The 18,592-nt window shown below is 38.5% G+C and overlaps 1 protein-coding gene across 1 annotated transcript in view; it reads right to left on the reverse strand.

The window, feature by feature from the left end:
* The window catches only part of PARD6G (par-6 family cell polarity regulator gamma), a 166,433-nt gene that overhangs the window by 111,407 nt on the left and 36,434 nt on the right, over window positions 1-18,592 (reverse strand). The window contains exon 2 of the mRNA XM_044667323.1: window positions 3,091-3,313. Coding sequence (XP_044523258.1) covers window positions 3,091-3,313 — 223 coding nt within the window. The remainder of the gene's footprint in view (window positions 1-3,090; window positions 3,314-18,592) is intronic.

The following is an 18,592-nucleotide window of genomic DNA, read 5'->3' on the forward strand; positions in this document are numbered from 1 at the left end:
AGGTCTGGAATAATAAAGACTCATTCCATCCACTTGCATTATTCTTAGGATGCATTTGATACCCAACATAATTCCTCACCCCTAAAGTTATGCCCCATGAACAGCAAATTTCACACTCTCTCTCTATATGAGATAAATAGGTCTGGTCATATTCAGAGCTGTATGGAGCAACTCAGAAGCAACAACATTTCATTTATTAGGAAGTCATATTTTTGGCCACTTAAGTTGTTTCTGGAACACAGCCCAGATCTGAGCAAGATGCAAAAAAGGACTGAACAATCCACATAAAGGTGACAGCTAAATACTTAAAAGTTGATGCATTTAACTCATTTAAGACCTACTTATTGGGCAGCTGGGTAGCTCAGTGGATTGAGAGTCTGGCCTAAAGACTGGAGGTCCTGGGTTCAAATCTGGCCTCAGACACTTCCCAGCTATGTGATCCTGGGCAAGTCACTTGACCCCCATTGCCCCTCTTACCACTCTTCCACCTACAAGTCAATATGCAAAGTTAAGAGTTTAAAAAAACAAACAAACAAAAAAACAAACCAAAAAAACCCCTACTTATTATTGCTGTATTCTCAATTCTAACAAAGTAAAGATTTCCTAGCCCACAGAAAGAACCATAAATTAAAAGATAGCACAAGTGCTGCTAGAAGAAGATATTTTTTTTTTTAAATCTCTACTTTCGGTCTTAGAAATGATACTAAGTGAAAGTGGCTAGAAAGGTCCCATATTACCCACTAAAAATATTAAGCTTTCTTTAAAAACAAAAACTAGTCTTTTTTTTAAGCCTCTACTTTCTATCTTAGAATTGATTCTGAGTATTAGTTCCAAGGTGGAAGAGTGGTAAGGTAACTGGTGCTTAAGTGACTTGCCCAAGATTAGTTAAGAAGTGTTTGAAATCGAATTTGAACCCAGAACCTCCTGAATCCAGGCCACTAAGTCACCTAAACTGCCCCAGAAGTAGGCAAATCTTAATAGCAAGAATAGCTGATAACACAAAAGTGAAGGAGAATAAACTTTATAAAATCAGAGAAAAGAATTTTAAAAAGGGTTAGTCTTGGGCCACTTAATAAAGGAGCAAACAGTCCACATCTCAATAGCTCTTATGGATGTCACTGCATTATAGGATAATCCAATGATGTTCATAACAGAGATTCCAAGGCATTAGGAAAAGGCTATATTTTAATTTCAGCAGCATAGCATAGTAAAGTGGTTCTCAAAGTGTCTTTGGATCACTGTGGGTCTGACAGATCAAAACTATTTTCATAATTTTCATAATTATACCAAGATATTTTAATTTCTAACACGCTAAATAGGGATAGGTGTAACAACAGATATAAACAAAAGCTCTTGGGGAGAAGAAGCTTGATTTAGAAGTAAAAAGGGATCAAAAAGTTTGAAAACCATTGGCAGAGCAGGTAAAAAACTATTCAGCAGACTTATGGATAAGCGAAAATCTTATGAACAAACAAGACATAAAGAACATAATGAGATATAAAATGGATAATTCTGATTTCATGAAATTAAAAAGGTTTTGCACAAATGAAACCAATGCAACCAAGATTAGAAGAGAAACAGAAAAATGGGAGGAAATTTTTATAGCAAGTATCTCTGACAAAAGTCTCATTTCTCAAATATATAGAGAATTGAGTCAAATTTATAAGAATATAAGTCCTTCACCAACTGATAAATGTCAAAGGAAATGAACAGGCAGTTCTCAGATGAAGAAATCAAAGCTCTCTATAGTCACAAGAAAAAATGCTTTAAATCACTACTGGAGAAAGGCAGATAAAAACAATGCACACCTATCAGATTGGCTAATATGACAGAAAAGGAAAATGATAAATGTTGGGCTATGGGAAAACAGAGAACGATCCCTGCAGCCAGGAACACCTGGGTTCAAGCTAAATTTCTGATAAATATTGGCTATAGAAGCCTTAGCAAGTCTTCTAATTTCTTGGTGCTCTAATCATTCAAAACAGAAATGGAGGTCATTAAGCTGATCCCTGCAGATTGTGTATTGACTCAGAAAACAATATAAATTTATATGTTTCTTTTTATATTAATATATCAACATTTAAAACCAAATAGAACTTTTTCATAATCTGGTTCAGGCCTCACTTGGGAATGTTATGGACTGTGTATTGATGCCTCTGCTCCAGACAACTTTCTAAGCCTTTATGTTGCAGATGAGGTGATAAGGGAACTGGTTATCTTCTGGGCACACCAACAGAATCAAAGATCCATTCCTGAATAATGATTTTTAAAGGGTTTTTTTTTTAAAGGAGCAAGCTTTATTTACTTAGAAATCTGAATTAGGCACAATACTTCATTTCTCAAAGATGCCATGTAAATAAGGCATTATCACACTTACTTCTTACCAGAATACCAAACACAGGGCTGGATCCTACATTTTGTTAGATAGGTTTTTCACAGAGAGCGTTCTTCTATAGGAATATTATTTTGGTAGAAAGATATCATTTCTAATTCATTAAAAGGAAAAAATTCATGTAGGCTACCAAGAAGTGACTAGCAAAAGGCTCCATGGATGAGTCAATTTCCAGGCATGAAAGAATATCAACCAATTTTTTAATTCAACCCTCTTTTAAACCACAAACCTCCATTAATAATTATTTTAAATATAATGGTATTATATTCCTACTTATAACCATGCTAGACTTCAGTTCAAAATTAACCAAAGTTATAATTTAGAGTTGGAATTTTTTCCAACTCCAAAAAAATGATGGAAAATATATGTTACTGTTCTTCAGTTACAATTTTAAGGTGCTGACTGGTGCCTTTTTTTATTGAATTCATTTGCTTCCAATTAAGTACTAAAAATTATTATTATCTTTCTTTCTTTAAGAACTCAGAACTCTCTTTCAAAACTCAGAAATCACAACCCGACTCAAAACAGAATTCTTTTCAAGTCCTCTATCAACTAATTAAATGCCATACCGCACAATCTTAATTCTATAGTTCCAGATTTTCACAAACTATAAACAACAGAACAAAAAGGCAACAGAAAGCCTTGAGAACTTGGAGAAAAATAGAAGCCATCATATGAGAGTGAAGAATTGATGATACCTTGTCTTTGAATGAAGACTCTGAGCAGTGGATTTGCACTCGAGACAGCCTTGAAGAAGTTGTCATCATTATTGATGGGCAGCAGGTCACCGTGCACATCGGCATACCCAATCATCACGTCCATGTTTGAGATGTGATGGATATGAAGAATGAGCTTGTAGAAGTCTTCAAACTTTCCAGGCTTATAACGGTCCAAAGAAAATCTTCGAAACTCGGCCCCAAACTGCAATGAAAAAGAGGAACCAGTAAATAGGCAGTAAGGGAGGAGACCAAGCACTTCTATAGCACCTATGATGAGCCAGGCATTGTGCTAAGCTCTTTACAAATATTATTTCATTTGATCCTCATACCTGTCAGGTAAGTGGTATTATAATCTCCATTTTACAGTTGAGGAAACTGAGGCTCACAGAATTTATGTCTTTATCAGGATCACACAGCTATTAGGCATCTGAAATGAGATGTGAACTCCCGTCTTCTTGACTCCAGGTTCAGGGCTCTATCTATTGCACCACCCAAACTGCCACCTAGTTTGTGCTTGCTATGATTATCCTTTAGTTTTTCAGAGCTACAGAAAAACATGTAAAGGAGCGGCTTAGTGGCTCGGTGGATAGAGACCAAGTCACTTGACCCCCATTGCCTAGCCCTTACTGCTCTTCTGTCTTGGAACCAATACTTAGTATTGATTCTAAGACAGAAAGTGTTTAAAAAACAAGAAAAGAGAAGAAAAGCATGTCTAGGGGATAGGGATCTATGCAGGAGAGATAGCACATTGCTAATATGCACTTAAAAGCAAGTTAAAATGATGCCCCATTTATTGACATATTAGTAATTTGCTATGCAAAATGTCAGTTTTTTCTTCTTAATAAGGCTGACCTAGCCAGCACCACTCTGGAAGTCAGAGGGGTTAATAACTTTATTGGCATAAGTACACTGACCCCAGAACATCCTTTTGTTCACTGGTACAGATGCTGGATTCCATTGGACTGGGTCCAATTATTACAGCATCAAGAAGGGCCCTAGTTAATGTCATACTTTGACACCTCAAGGATATGAGAGCTAGGTGGTACAGTTCTACACCAGAAAGATTCCAGATCCAGCCTCAGACAACTTCCTTAACCTCTTGCCTCAGTTTCCTCATCCGTATCACAGAGATAAAAATAACACTTTCTTCCCAGTGTTATTGCAAGGATCAAATAAGATAATGTTTGTAAGGTGCTTTACAAACCTAAAAGTGCTATGTAAGTGTCAGCTATGTTATTATTGTTATAGATCTTCAATGGGTATAATCCCTCCACCAATGGGAATCCCAACTCCTCTAGGATGTAGATAAAGGTCCAGAGACCACCTTTTCTGCTACCAACATGTTAATGAAGTTCTCCAAACTTAATTAGCTTGTCATTGCTTTGCTTGTTGATGGATTGGTTGGTCCTCCAAACGACATATAGTCTAGTCACACAAAGAAAATGGATTTCCATTATGTGTACAAAGACAACTAAGGGGTTCATACGGTGATTTACAATACTCTGTGGCACGGGTTGGTTAAAGGTAATTTAACTGGCTTGAAATCTGACTCATTTAGCTCTTGACTCTCCCCAACCCTTGCCCTTCCCAGCTAACCTAGAGGGAGCTGTCCTAGTGGAACAGGGCAACAGGCAGCCTCCAGCCAAACTCCAGCACTAATGAAACTTGTCATCAGTAAAGTTTTCAACCCAGCAAATGTTACTGTTGGCTGCCCTGTTTAGGAAAATGTCCCCAAAAGAAATCAAGGAAACAGGCAGCTGCATCAGCAGGTTCAAGTTTTGGAATGATTTAAGAGAAGTTCCTGATGTAAACCAACTAGAATAAAAAAATGTATCAGGGCCACAAACAGAAACCTCAGTCTGGCCGATCAAGCTAGAAGAGTAACGAGAAATAATTGTGGGTCAGTTTTAACTCCCTTTCTGATTCTTGCTAACAAGACACTTCAGAAACGATGTGCCATATTATGGTAATGATTTTTCCAAATATTGACTAGGTTTTTTTGGGGGGGGGGGCGGAGAGTCAATGGTAAAGTTTATAATAACAAAAAAACTCAACTTCCTTTAAAAATAGCATACCAAGATGTCAAACATACTATTAGAAGAGTGATCCCCTCAAGAGGAAGGAGGGAGAAAAGAAATGCTAGGTGCTCACATGAAGGATGGTTATCTTTGGATTGCATTGTAAAAGAGGGTTGTTGTTTTTCGCTATTACTTTCCACCAGGAGATTATTAAGAAATAGTCAACCCTAAGAGGCAATGTGGCTCAGTGAATGGAGTGTGAGAACTGGAGCTGGGAAGAGGTTATGTTCAGATCTGGCCTCTTGACAAAATACTAGCTATGGAATCCTGGGCAAGTCACCGTCCAGAGCTTCTAGACAGCTTAGAAGATTCTAAGTTAAGGCATTGAAGCTCTGTATCGGTAGAGGAAATTCCCACACCTGTTATTTGTTGTTATTCAGTACAATTCTTTGTGATCCTGTGAACTATGCTATGTCTGTGGGGTTTTCTTGGCAAAGATATGAAATGGTTTGCCATTTCCCTCTCTAGTGGATTAAGTGACTTCCCCAGGGTCACACAGCTAGGAAATGTCTGAGGCCAGATTTGACTTTCTCCAGGTTCAGTATTTTATCCTTGAGCCACCCCCTCCCTCTAATAAGTAGTAGTTAACAAAGTGCTTTGCATGTTATCTCATTTGTTCCCTAATAACAGTAAAATCATAGGTCTGTGTAAAAAAAATCATTATGATAATGAAAATTAGAATGCAGTGGTTAAGGAATCAGATTTTAGTAGAATATACACTTCTTGAGGAAAAGAATTTGTTAGTTGTTGTATAGGGGGTATGGAGGTAGGTAGAAGATTCTCTTCTTTGGGGGGAGGATTTATTTAAGTATCTTAATTCTTACTTTTTCTGATTAGCAAAGATACAGTCTTGCAATTAAAATTTCCCACATTTCCTTTCTTTCAGCTATATTAAAAATTCCTTAAAGCCTGAGACCAAATAGTATATGTCTCTTTTTAAAATTAAAACAATTTTTTTCAGTTACATGTAGAAATAATTTTTGACATCTGCTTTTTGATGTTTTAAAATTCAGATTTTCTCTCTCCCTATCCTACCCTCCCTCCCTGATAGGTTATACCTGTACTTTCATTTTATACATACATACATACATACATACATATATATATATATATATATACACACACACACACACACACACACACACACCCCTCCATATTGCTCATGTCATGATATAAAACATTATCACACATACAATAGAAATCTCACAAGGAAATGTAGTGGAAGATGGCATGATCTGTACTAAGATTCCAACAGTTCCTTCTTTGGCTGTACATAGCATTTTCATCTTGAGTTCCTTTTGGTTATCTTAGAGACCTGCTTTGCTGATAATGGTTTAATCTTTCACAGTTGATCATTGTATGATATTTCTATTACTATATAACATTCTTACCCTGGTTCTACTCACTTTATGTTGCATCATTTCATATAAGTCTTTCCAGATTTTTCTGAACTCATCCTGTTCATCATTCCTTATGGTGCAATAGAATTCCATTGCAACCATACAGGATAACTTGTTCATCTATTCTCCAAGTGATGGAGAAATCTCAGTTTCCAATTCTTTGCCTCTAAAAAACAGGGGACTGCTAAAAATATTTTACTATAGGTAGGTGCTTTTCCCTCAATCTCTGATTTCTTTGGGATCCAGACCTAGTAGTGGCACTGCTGGGTTAAAGAGTATGAATAATTTTGTTGGACCCTTTGAACCTGGTTCCATATAAATATGTTTCTCTTCATAATAATAACCACAATTGAAATAGGGTGTCCCAAAAGTCTTAGTGTGGCTTTAAGCTCCCAAATTAAGACTTTTGGGACACCTTATATTGTGCTTTAAAGTTCACAAAGTACACTGTACAAACAATATTTGCTATGAGCCTCCCAATGACCCTGGAAGGTAGCTACTAAAGGTATTGTTATTTACAAATGAGAAGTTAAACAACTTGAACTTGCTGAGTGTTACACAGTGAAAAGGTATAGGAGATACTCTTTTGTAAGGTAACTGGGAGGACATTTTCCATAAATGCTCTAAGAAAGGAGGGGAAAGACAAAAGGAAACACAGAACAGCAGGCATGGCTCTTCCTCACGACACACTAAATTGGGATAAAGAATGGAGGCTACAAGGAAGCCTCGTTCTCTGTCTAATTCCTCCAGAGAAAACACAGGATATGACACCTCAACCAATCTAACAGGTGGAGCAAGCTTTTCCGGCCCATGGTTTGTCCTCCAGTGTTTGTGGGATAATTGGTAAGGAGGGCAGAGGGCAGGAGCTCAGGGAACAGGGTAGAACTTGTACTTGCCCCCTTTCTGCATTCCCCCTGATCCCTCCCTTCTATCTGTTCCTCCTGTCCTCTTTTCCATTCCCCACCCCCAAATCAAGTCATTTTAGCTTAAAAGATGGTTTCTTCCTCACCACCCTCAAAATAATGTTGAACTTTTGAATGCTTCAGCCACCTGTCGACCTCCAAAAATTATGTGAATCCAACTCTAATTTTAGTATCTTGTTTACCATTAATAAGAAAATACCATTATTCCATATTTTCATCTCAAACATTATAAAGGATATATTTTTGAATGCTTCCTTCTCCAAGTCCTAACTTGTTTCTCTAAAAATGGCAGGGACTCTATTTAAACTTAGAGCATATGAATCTGCCCTGTGGGGAATCTCAACAACTCTTATTCCGAGCCTCTCTGGCTGTAGCAACTAGAAATTCTTTTAATAGATTTATATACTATGTCAGAACTGAAAAGTGTATCTGAGACCACCAAGCTCTCCACTGATAACTCGAGTAACACATCCAGAGAGGTTACAATTTGCTTGAGGTGTCACAGACTGTAAGCTAGAACCCAGCAGTCTTTTCCATTATTCATTCTGCCTTTCTTGCTTGATTTTCTCCTTTAAAAATGGGTACATATCTTAAGCACCAACTATAAAACTAAGGGATTGCAGTGGAATTGCTCATTGGCTATGGGAGGGGATGGGAGAAGAGGACGGAAAGTACATAGAACATAATTCACGTAACCATGGAAAAATATTCTATATTAATTAAATAAATGAAAGGAAGGAAGGAAGGAAGGAAGAAAGGAAGGAAGGAAGGAAGGAAGGAAGGAAAAGAAGGAAAACTACAACAAAAAAAATCCTGAGGTGTTGGACCACAGGGAGGATTGTATAGTGGAAAAAATTTAGTGAATTTTTTTTTTAACTCTTACCTTCCATCTTAGAATTAATACTACGTATTGGTTCCAAGACAGAAGAGTGGTAAAGGCTAGGGCTAGGCAATAGGGGTTAGGAAACTTGCTCAGGGTCACACAGCTAGGAAGAGTTTGAGACCACATTTGAACCTAGGACTTCTCATCTCTAGCCCTGGCTTTCATACTGAGCTACGAGTGTGCTGAATTTGTAGTGGATGCAAATCCAAGTTTGGATATTGTCTAGTTGCATAACCTTGTTTAAGATGAGGAGACCCAACTCAATGAGTTCTAAAAGGAACCTTGCTATGATTAGGTGGCCTCAAAGGTTTCTTTCTGCTCTAAATCTGTAACCCCATAATCTAAAATCATCCTAGGCAACACAAAGTGTTCTATGATTAGAATGAGCAAAGCCAACAACCATTTCCCTCCCCCACCTCCCAAAAAAACTTATTCCTGAACACTCCCTCTAACATTGGGCCTCCTCATCTACTCCCCAAGCTTATCAGATCCATACAGATGATTCCCACATTCTTATCTCTAATCTTGACCTGGAGTCCCAGTCTCAGACTTCCAGACATCTCTTAAATATCTCCCTCTGCTTGTACTATCCGTACCTCAAGCACCACACTGAGCACATAATCTGGGCCATCCCATTTCATTATTTCTATGGTGATACTATTATTTTTTACCAATGGCTAAAGGCTCAAAACCTCGGAATCATTTTGGTCTCTTGCCTCTCCTCCCACAACCAGTCCTATAGCTGTCACCTCTCCATCTCTGACATCGGTCCTCTCCCCTCAGTTCCCAATGGCACCACCCTAGTTTAGGTCCTCATTATCACCTACCTGGACTATTATAATCACATCCTAACATCTCCCTGCCTCCATTCCAGGGCCTCCTCCAAATCTTTTATGCCACCCCAGAATTTTCCCACATATGTCTATCCGTATATAGCCATTTCATGCCTTTACTTAATTTATTACAGTAAATTCAAACATCTTCCCTTGATTTTCGATGCCTTCTATGCATTGGTCCCACCCTAGCTTCCTAGCCTTAGCTCATATTGCTCCTACCCATGTGCTCTGGCTGTGAGTCAAACTGGTCGACACCATCCCCACCCCACTCCTATATATCATATATTCTCTTCCCAATGTGCTTTTGCTCAAGTTGTTCCTGTGCCTGGAATATTCTCTTTCCTCTGTCCTCCTGCTCAATCAACTCCTGTTGCTCTCTATTACTTTTAGGATCAGTCCGTCAACAAACATTTATTTAAATACCTACTTTTCTAAGGGCTGGGGTTTAAAAAAAAAAAAAAAAAAAGAAGCAGCAGCAAAAGGCAGTTCCTGCCCCAGTGGAGTTCATGACTTAGTGGAGGAGACAACAAGTATACAAATATATACAAACAAGCTATGTCCAGGAAAAATCGGAAATACTTATGTGGGAGGAGAGGAAAAAGATACAAATGTTTTTAATAGGGGAAGGCACTAGAATTAAGATTAAGTAAACCAAAATTCCGTTTGGCTACTGACTTCTTTTATTGGTGAATGCCAGCCTTGCTAATAAAAGGAATGTGGTCAGACTATATTGCCTCAGTTTACCTTAGTTTCTATTGTGACATCTGGCACTTTTTTTTGCCTTGTCTCATAGAATCCCTAGCTTCCTTCAGAAGCACAGCTCAGGTAGCACAGATGTGAGTTATTTCCCTTTTGAAATTCCTTTGGATGTGAATATATCACATCCCTATTTCCCTAATCAGAAGAATAGAGACTACTTTGGTCTTCATGACAGGGTCTTGTACCCCCATTGGAAATTTAACGTAAATTTAAAAATAAAATAAAATAAGGGCTTTGTTTGACATGTACTCTTCACACCTGCTCCATTCCTATGAAGCCCCCAGACTGCCCTATTTGCCATTCCTGGAATACAGCACTCCATCTTCTATCTCTTTTTTATTTGTACTGGCTATCCTAGTTGCCTTCTCACCTCCACATTTAAGCTTTCCTGGCTTCTTTTAGCTCAAATGCCACTTTTGCAGGAGGCCTTTCCTTATCCCTATTTTAGAGATGAGGAGACCAAAGCTGGGCTAGGTTACATGACTTGCCTGGGCTCACGCAGCCAGGAAATTGTGTGAGGCCGGATTCAAACTCAAGTCTTCTTGACTCCAGGTCCAGTGCTCTACCCACTGAGTTGTCTCTTCTCTCTATAGTTCAGTAACTAAAAATTGCTGACATTTTCTAATGAAACTAAAAAGGTTCAAAGGTTTAGAAAGCTCTTTACTTTCAGTTGCCTCTTTTGATCCTCACAGTTTTGTGACAGAGAGAAGAGAGATTAGCAACAACTTTACAAATAAGGAAATTGAGACTCAGAAAGGTTAAGTGAATTGCCAGGGATCACAAAGGCAGAACTTCAACTAGATAATTCTCCCACCAGAAAAATAAATTCAACAACATGTTGCAAAGATTCATCAACTAACTCCTTTCTTAAAGCAGCTAGGTAGAGTGATAGAAGGCTAGATAGACCTGGAGTCAGGAAGACCTGAGTCCAAATCTAACCTCACACACTTATTAGCTGTGTGACCCTGAGCAAGTCATTTACTTCTGTTTGCCTTAGTTTCCTCTTCAGTAAAATGAACTATAAGAGGAAATGGCAAACTGTTCCAAAAGCTTTACCCAGAAAACCCCAAATGAGCTTTCAACTGTACAACAAAAGAATAAAATGGCCTCAGAGGTCCCTTGTAGCTCTAGATCCAAGTTCCTATGATCCCTCTAGTAAGTTGCTGAGAGCTGAATTCAGTGTGACTGGAAGAAGTAACTACCACTGCCAGGGCTTTTAAATTTTTTATTTTAATTAATTTTTAAAATTGAACCAAAGTTTGGTCAGACAGGACTGAAAAATGTTAAAAGGGCTCACTGAAGTCCCATTGATGAAAGGCTACCATATTTTATTGTTCCCTCTCCTATTTCCATACATTTGCTCTCGAGGTTCCGTGTTTAGAAGAGACTCTCTTGATATTTTTTTCTGCTCAAATGATTTACTTATTGAATTCTTTAAAAAAATAATCCTTCCCATCTGTGTTGGTTCTAATTATTGGTTATGAGGCAGAAGAATGATAAGGGCTAGGCAATTAGGGTTTAGTGACTTGTTTAGGGCCATACAGCTAGAAAACAAATCAGAAGCCACATTTTAACCCAGGTCCTCCTGACTATCTACTGTGCTCCCTAGCTACCCCTTGAACTCTTGCTCCCTTCAGCATTTCTACCTGTATTGAATTCAAGGACCTCTTTCCTTCTTTCACTATAGTCTCTCTCTTGATTTTATATATTGCTTTTAGGATAAAATGCAAACTCATCTAGAACTTAGAGACTTCACAATCTGTGTCCAGCCTATCTTTTGAGATTTATTATGTGACTTCCCAAAATGCACTTGAAGGTCTGGCCAAACTGCCCTGCTTGCTATTCTTCAAATAAGACGTTACAACACCCCATTTCCATGCTTTTGCTCAGGGTGTCCTCTTTCCTGTGTCTGAAATCACTCCCTTGTCACCTCTGCCTGTTGGGATCCCTAGATTGCTTCAAAAGCTCAGTTTAAGTGCCACCTCTCACAAGGGGCTTTTCCAGATTCCCTCAACTACAAAGTGTCTCCCCTAACCTTCGCCAAGTACCTAGTATTTATTTATAGGCATGCCACCTCCCTTGGTCTTTGTAGCCCCGGGACCTAGCACTCAGCCAGGCATGAGGTACTTTACAAAATGTTTAAACCTCATCAGTTCTCAAGAGTTCTTCTCAATGGCTCTCTAGCTTTAACCTCCATCTCTCTCCCCTGCTTTACTCTCCATATTGCTAACTATCTGATGGACATAAGCCTGCTGGAGGTTCTATTAGCATTTCAAAACATGAGCTATCCAAAATGAAATTGAGATTTCCCCACAGGTTCATTCTTCTTCAAATGTTTCCATTTCTGTGGATTATATTGCAATCCTTCCAGTCACTCAGGTTTGAAAACCAGAGGAGAGTCACCCTTAATTATTTTACATCCCTCAATCCCCACAGCCAACCAGTTGCCAAGTCTTATAAAATCTAATTCCACATCTCTGGAATCTTTCCCCTTCAACTCTAACCCAGTCTCTATTCTGATTCACATATGACCTCAATACCTCTTTCCTGGCCTACTGTTGATAGCTTCCTAATTGGTCTCCCTGACTTCAGGCTCTTTTTTCCCCAAATCAAACCTCCACAGAACTGCCAAATGGAGGGGCACAGTGGATTGAGTGCCAGGGTGAGAGTTGGGAAGACCTGGGTTCAAATCTGGATTTAGATACTGCCTAGCTATGTGACCCTGGACAAGTCACTTAACACTGATTTCCTAGCCCTTATCCTTCTTCTGTCTTGGAACCGATACTTGGTATTGATTCTAAGACAGAAAATAAAAGTTAAAAACACACACACACACACACACAACTGCCAAACGGATATTCTGGAAATACAGAATTGACTGTATTATAATCTCCCACACATCAAAAATCTTCAGTGGCTCCCTATTACCCCAGGATAAAATTCAAGATAGATCCTCAGCCTGGAATAGAAAACTCTTCACAGTATGGTTCCCACCTCCCCTTCCAGTCTTGTTTCATAATATACCCCAACCCAACTCTCCTTCCTTTCTAGTCAAACTGGTCTGATAGCTGTTCTCCATAAATGACATTCCATCTCCCAAGATTGTATATAGATATTCTACACAAGTAGTCCCTCAGATATGAAATGAACTTCTTCCTCTCTAGGTTTCTAGAATACCTTTTGTTGTTCAGTCATTTAAGTCATGTCTGGCTCTACATGATCCCATGGACTTTTGTTCATCAGATATTCTTGGCAAAGATACTGGAATGGTTGACCATTCCCTTCTCCATCCAATGTGTATCCATTTTATACTTGAGGGACTGAGCCAAATAGAGGTTAAACAACTTGCCCAAAGTCACATAGATTTTAAGTGTCTGTAGGTCAGATCTGAACTCAGATCTTGCTGTCTTCTACAAGTCTGGTGCTCTATCCGCTGCCCTTCAGAACAGCTAGCTTCCTTCAAATTATAGCTCACGTACCATGTCTTACATGAAGTCTTTCCTGACCCTTCCAGTAAAAAGCAGTTTCCTTCTTGAAATTTCTTAGTACTGTCAATCACATTTTAGAGATGAATAAATTGAGGACCAGAGTATTGACTTTTCTATAGCATCTTTACAGTTTTTGAAGTGCTTTTATCTCATCTCACTTGATCCTCAACAACTATCCTATGAAACAGGCACTAATATTATTTCCATTTTATAGATTGAAGCAGAAAGAAATTAAATGGCTTGTCTACAGCCACATGAATGATTACGATACATGTTTCATTCCCCCTTTTGGAATCTAGGTTCTTGGAGTACAGAGCTTTGGGTCATTTTTAACCTTTGTGGTCTTAGCACCTAGAATAGTGCCATGCATTCAATAATTGTTTAGGATATTCCTTGAATTGACTCCAAATGTTTCCATCTTACACATTTCTCACTTCTGCCCAAATTGTAGATCTTAGGTTCACATTCTTACCTGTCCGTCCATCTATCTATTTTTAGTAGTACTAGAATTATTTAAAAGAAGCAATTTACTCTTCTCTGGTGGAAAAATCCTCTAATTTCTATAATTTCCACCCCCTCCCAAATCCTACCAGGTTTTATCTTAAACTCATATCATAACCATTATTAAAACTTTCAAATCTAATATGCTTATGCTGTATACTTTATGCTATCTATAGACTTAGCCTGCGCTGTATCATTCTAGACCTATTCTAGAAGTCCTTAACATTTCCAAGGACTAGGACCATTAGTTAAGTTCATATAATTAAAAAAAATAACTTTATTAATATTAGCAGCTTATTTGCTTTTCCCTTCTGCCACGAACCCTTAAGACTCAATTCATTTTTTTCTCTGTTCTTCTCTTCTGTCAATCAATTTATTTAATGAAAGTCAAATTAAGATTCTTTTAGGGCTAGATGGAGAGAGGGGAAATCATAAAGAAAATTGTGGGTCACCTTGCTTACTTAACCCATGCTCTCTATTAGCTAAAGAGACTATGCCTGATAAAGCTCACACTCATTTTTTTTCTAAAACCCTTACCTTCAGTCTTGGAGTCAATACTGTGTATTGGCTCCAAGGCAGAAGAGTAGTAAAGGTGGTAATGGGGGTCAAGTGACTTGCCCAGGGTCACATAGCTGGGAAGTGTCTGAGGCCAGATGTGAATCTAGGACCTCCCATCTCTAGGCCTGGCTCTCAATCCACTGAGCTACCCAGCTGCCCCCTCACACTCATTTTTGAAGAACTTCCACCCAAGCAATAGGTGTAGCTAATGCCACCTCCCTCAAAAAAGGAGATGAGAACTTATTTATATTTTAATTTTCATGATTATTTATAGCCAAGAGAAAATAAAAATCTCCAGAGAGAGGAATTCAACTTTGGCATTTTGAAAAGGCTTCTACTACTAGTCTCACAAGTCTTTTCCTGCTTTAAAAAATACAAATGAACATAATAAAATGAAGTGATCATTCTTCATCCCCCAAATCTTAGGAGGGTTTATCTGCTTGCCTAGCAGCAAGAAAGACTCAAGATAAGGGAGCTTCCCCCATCTCTGGCAACACTAGCAATTTCATTCTGACAAATATCAGAATAGATAAAACCAGAACAAAAAAGAAATGCCAATCATCCCACTCCTAATTCCCGTCATAGAACTAGGGGTGGGAGAGGTAGGGGGATGCACATCTTCATTTGGCTCTCAGGCAGGGTCAGAGGTATGACTAAAATTAAATTAGCCTCCAGTTTAATGGTCCTTAAGAGACTTCTACAGGCTGTCTGAGTTTGGAATGAATTAGTGGCGGATTTAAGGAAGGCAGCCTGGAAGAGGATGCCAAGTAATACTCTTTCCCTTGATACCTGGCGGACTGGATGGTATATGCTGGTTTGTGGTAGGATTCCAAAATCAGGGCCAATGGGGTTTGGCAGTTACAGAGGACTCAGCAGCAGACAGCCTTTTAAAAGCAATCAAACTCCATTCCAACAGTGAATTTGTTTCCAAGACTACCAGTGGTCATCTTTCAGTTTAATCATAGTTAAGATTCCAGCAAAATAAAGAGAATATAAAACTAGCACAGGGATTCTCAATGCCTCTGCCCAATTGCTACAAGGTCTTAAAAAAAATTCTACAACAAATCACATTTGTGTAGAGAGAAGCAAGGGGGAGGAAGGCAGAGGTGAAGAGGGAGGAGAAAGAAAAGAGAGAAGACACTGGGAGAATGGGGGGAAGGAGTCACAGAAAGGAATAGAGATAGACACAGAAATAGAGAGACAGATACAGAGACATTGATGCAAGGTGACTACAAACTAATAAGTAACTCATTAAGCCCTGAACAGCAATTCCTTATTTACTTGCTAGCCACAAACTGGAGACAAAATGCCAATCTGTGTGTCAGAGTGTAAATTAGCTTCGAACACAATGAATCAGTGTCTTGCACATAGTAGGCACTAAAGGAACATTTGTAAATAGATCTTTGATTTAAAACTGAGGTGTGGCAGAGTGTTTTACACTTTGTGTAATATACTCATCCATCTCTTTCCTCCTGCTCTGAAGAGACAGAATCTTAGAATTTATATGGACAGAGACTGTTATCTTTTTTAGATTACATTGTTCAATGCTAGTCTCCTCATTTAAAAAAAGACAAAGGCTTAACTACAACAGAAAAAAGGGCTTCTACATGTGGGACTCTAGGAGGAGGTGAAGTAAATGAAGCTTACCTACTTATCTCTATTCTGATTGAACTGAGAGTGGAGGGATATCACCAAGGGAACAAAAACAGCACAGAGGTGCTTTTCAAGAACTTGACCTATTCTTTTCCTTTCCTTTATTATTATTATGAACTTAAATATTAATGTCTGAACCCTTCAACATACAAACAGAAAGGGATTATGTGTAAAACTGGACTTCTAGGGGCAGCTAGGTGGGGCTCAGTGGATTAAGAATCAAGTCCAGAGATGGGAGGTCCTGGGTTCAAATCTGACCTCAAGACACTTCCTAGCTGTGCAACCTTGGACAAGTGCTATACCACAGGGGTATGGAAGGAAGGTACCTCTATAGGCTGGGCCTGACAAGCCGGTTCTCCATCTTTTTCCAGAAGTTACCTATTACACAAGACCCACTGCCTAGCCCTTACTGCTTTTCTGCCTATGAACCAATACACAGTATTGATTCTAAGATGGAAGGTGAGGGTTAAAAAAAAAACTCATAAAGGAAATAAAGTGTAGTATGGTGCTTTGATCTGCAATCAGATACCAGCATTCCTTCTTTGGTTGTGGATGAAATAGAAAAAAATTCAATTAAAAAAAGAAACAAACAACAAAAAAAGACTTATTAGCTCCTTTTTCTGAAGATGATTCTTCCAAAGGCAGAGCAAATTACACAGATTTACCACATTTCTTTTTGCTCAGTCTGTCTATACTCTCTCATACATGACAAATTAGAGTATTTAATTCTCTATTAAAGTTTTTAATCTTTTTTTCCTAGGAAAAATATATGTACTCTATCCAAGAGGCTTAAAGACAGGGTTCTTAATTTTGGGGGGGTGTCACTTCACTCTCCATTTGCAGCTCTGCTTAGTTTCAATTCTCCAGATCAACATGCCTCTCCCAGAATAAACTGATCACTTCTAATCTTATCACCATGTGGCCAAACTAACTCAAGATTCAAGTTATCACTTCCCTCAGCCTCCTCTCCTTTCTGACTTTTATATTATTAAATTCATCTCAAAGTTTTCCTTTAAAGAGGGCAGGTAGGTGGTGTAGTGACTTAAGACACTAGCTATGCAACCCTAGAGAAGTCACTTAACCCTGTTTGCCTCAGTTTCCTTATCTGTAAAATAAACTGAAGAAGGAAATGGCAAACAAGAAAACCCCAAATGGGGTCACAAAGAGGTGGACAAGTCTGAAAGCCAAACAATATGCAAGGTACTAGGATAAGGAGTCAGATGGCATAGTGCCTGTTCCTAAGGGGTTTATAGTCCTATATAGAAGTTAAGATATGTGTAGAAAGAAATATAATAATAGGAAAGATTATGTAAATAGCACAACTAAATGGCATTGAAGTCCAGAGGAAAGATAGAATGAGGGAAAGTATTGTGGAAGAGGTAATGTTTAATTTGGGCTTTGAAGGAGGGAGAGAATTTGAAGACACGAACATGGCTAGGTTCAATAAGACCAGAAAAAGGATTCTGGTTAGAGGAAATAATAGTAACGAAAGGTATGGAGACAGGAAAGCACAATTTATGGCTGTGGAATATCAAATACTTAAAAAATTGGCTGACTTTGTGCAGAAGTAATAGGTGATAAGAACAGGCCAAAGAGGCTGGATTTTATTTAGTGGGGTAACAGAAGTCTATTGAAGATTTTTAAAAACCAAAGGAATGACTCAAGTTGCATTTTAGGAAGGTGTGCAACCTCTCTGGGGAACTGGTGGCATATTAGATAAGAGTCCAGGGATTTGAACTGGGGAGACCCCGAGTTTAAATGTTGTCTTGGAGCTTTGTATCTCCATGGCTTTGGGCAAGTCACTTAACCTTTATTTGATTCTGTTTCTTCAACTGTATAGTGGAAATGATAATAATAATATCTACCTCACAAGGGTTGTTGGTAGGATCAAATGAGATAATATTTGTTTTTGTTTTTGTTTTTTAACGGGAAGAGGCTTAGCATTGGCACATAGCAGGCATTGTAAAAATGCTTATGTCATTTGCTTTCCCTGCCTCTCCAAGGCCATCTATAAAATGAATAGGTTTCTTTCCTCTTTAGAAACTATGATCCTCATAAAAAAGGGGAAAGTACCTGCTTGTACAAAAATATTTATAGCAGATATTTGTTTGGTGACAAAGAATTGGAAATTATGGGGATGTCCATCAGTTGGGGAATACCTGAACTTATGTTGATGATGGAATACTCTTGTGCTATCAGAAATGATAAACAGGACGGTTTCAGAAAAAGCTGGAAAGATCTGCGGGAACTGAGGCAGAGAGAAATAAGCAGAAGTGGGAGAACATTGTACATAGTAACAGCAACAATGTAATATTTGTATGGCCCAGCTCAAATTGCTTACCATTCCCTAGTAGGGGGAGGGAAGAAGAGAGAGAGATGGTTTGGATCTTATAATGTTGGAA

This window comes from Gracilinanus agilis, chromosome 1, assembly GCF_016433145.1.
Source record: "Gracilinanus agilis isolate LMUSP501 chromosome 1, AgileGrace, whole genome shotgun sequence".
NCBI classification, from domain to species: Eukaryota; Metazoa; Chordata; class Mammalia; order Didelphimorphia; family Didelphidae; genus Gracilinanus; species Gracilinanus agilis.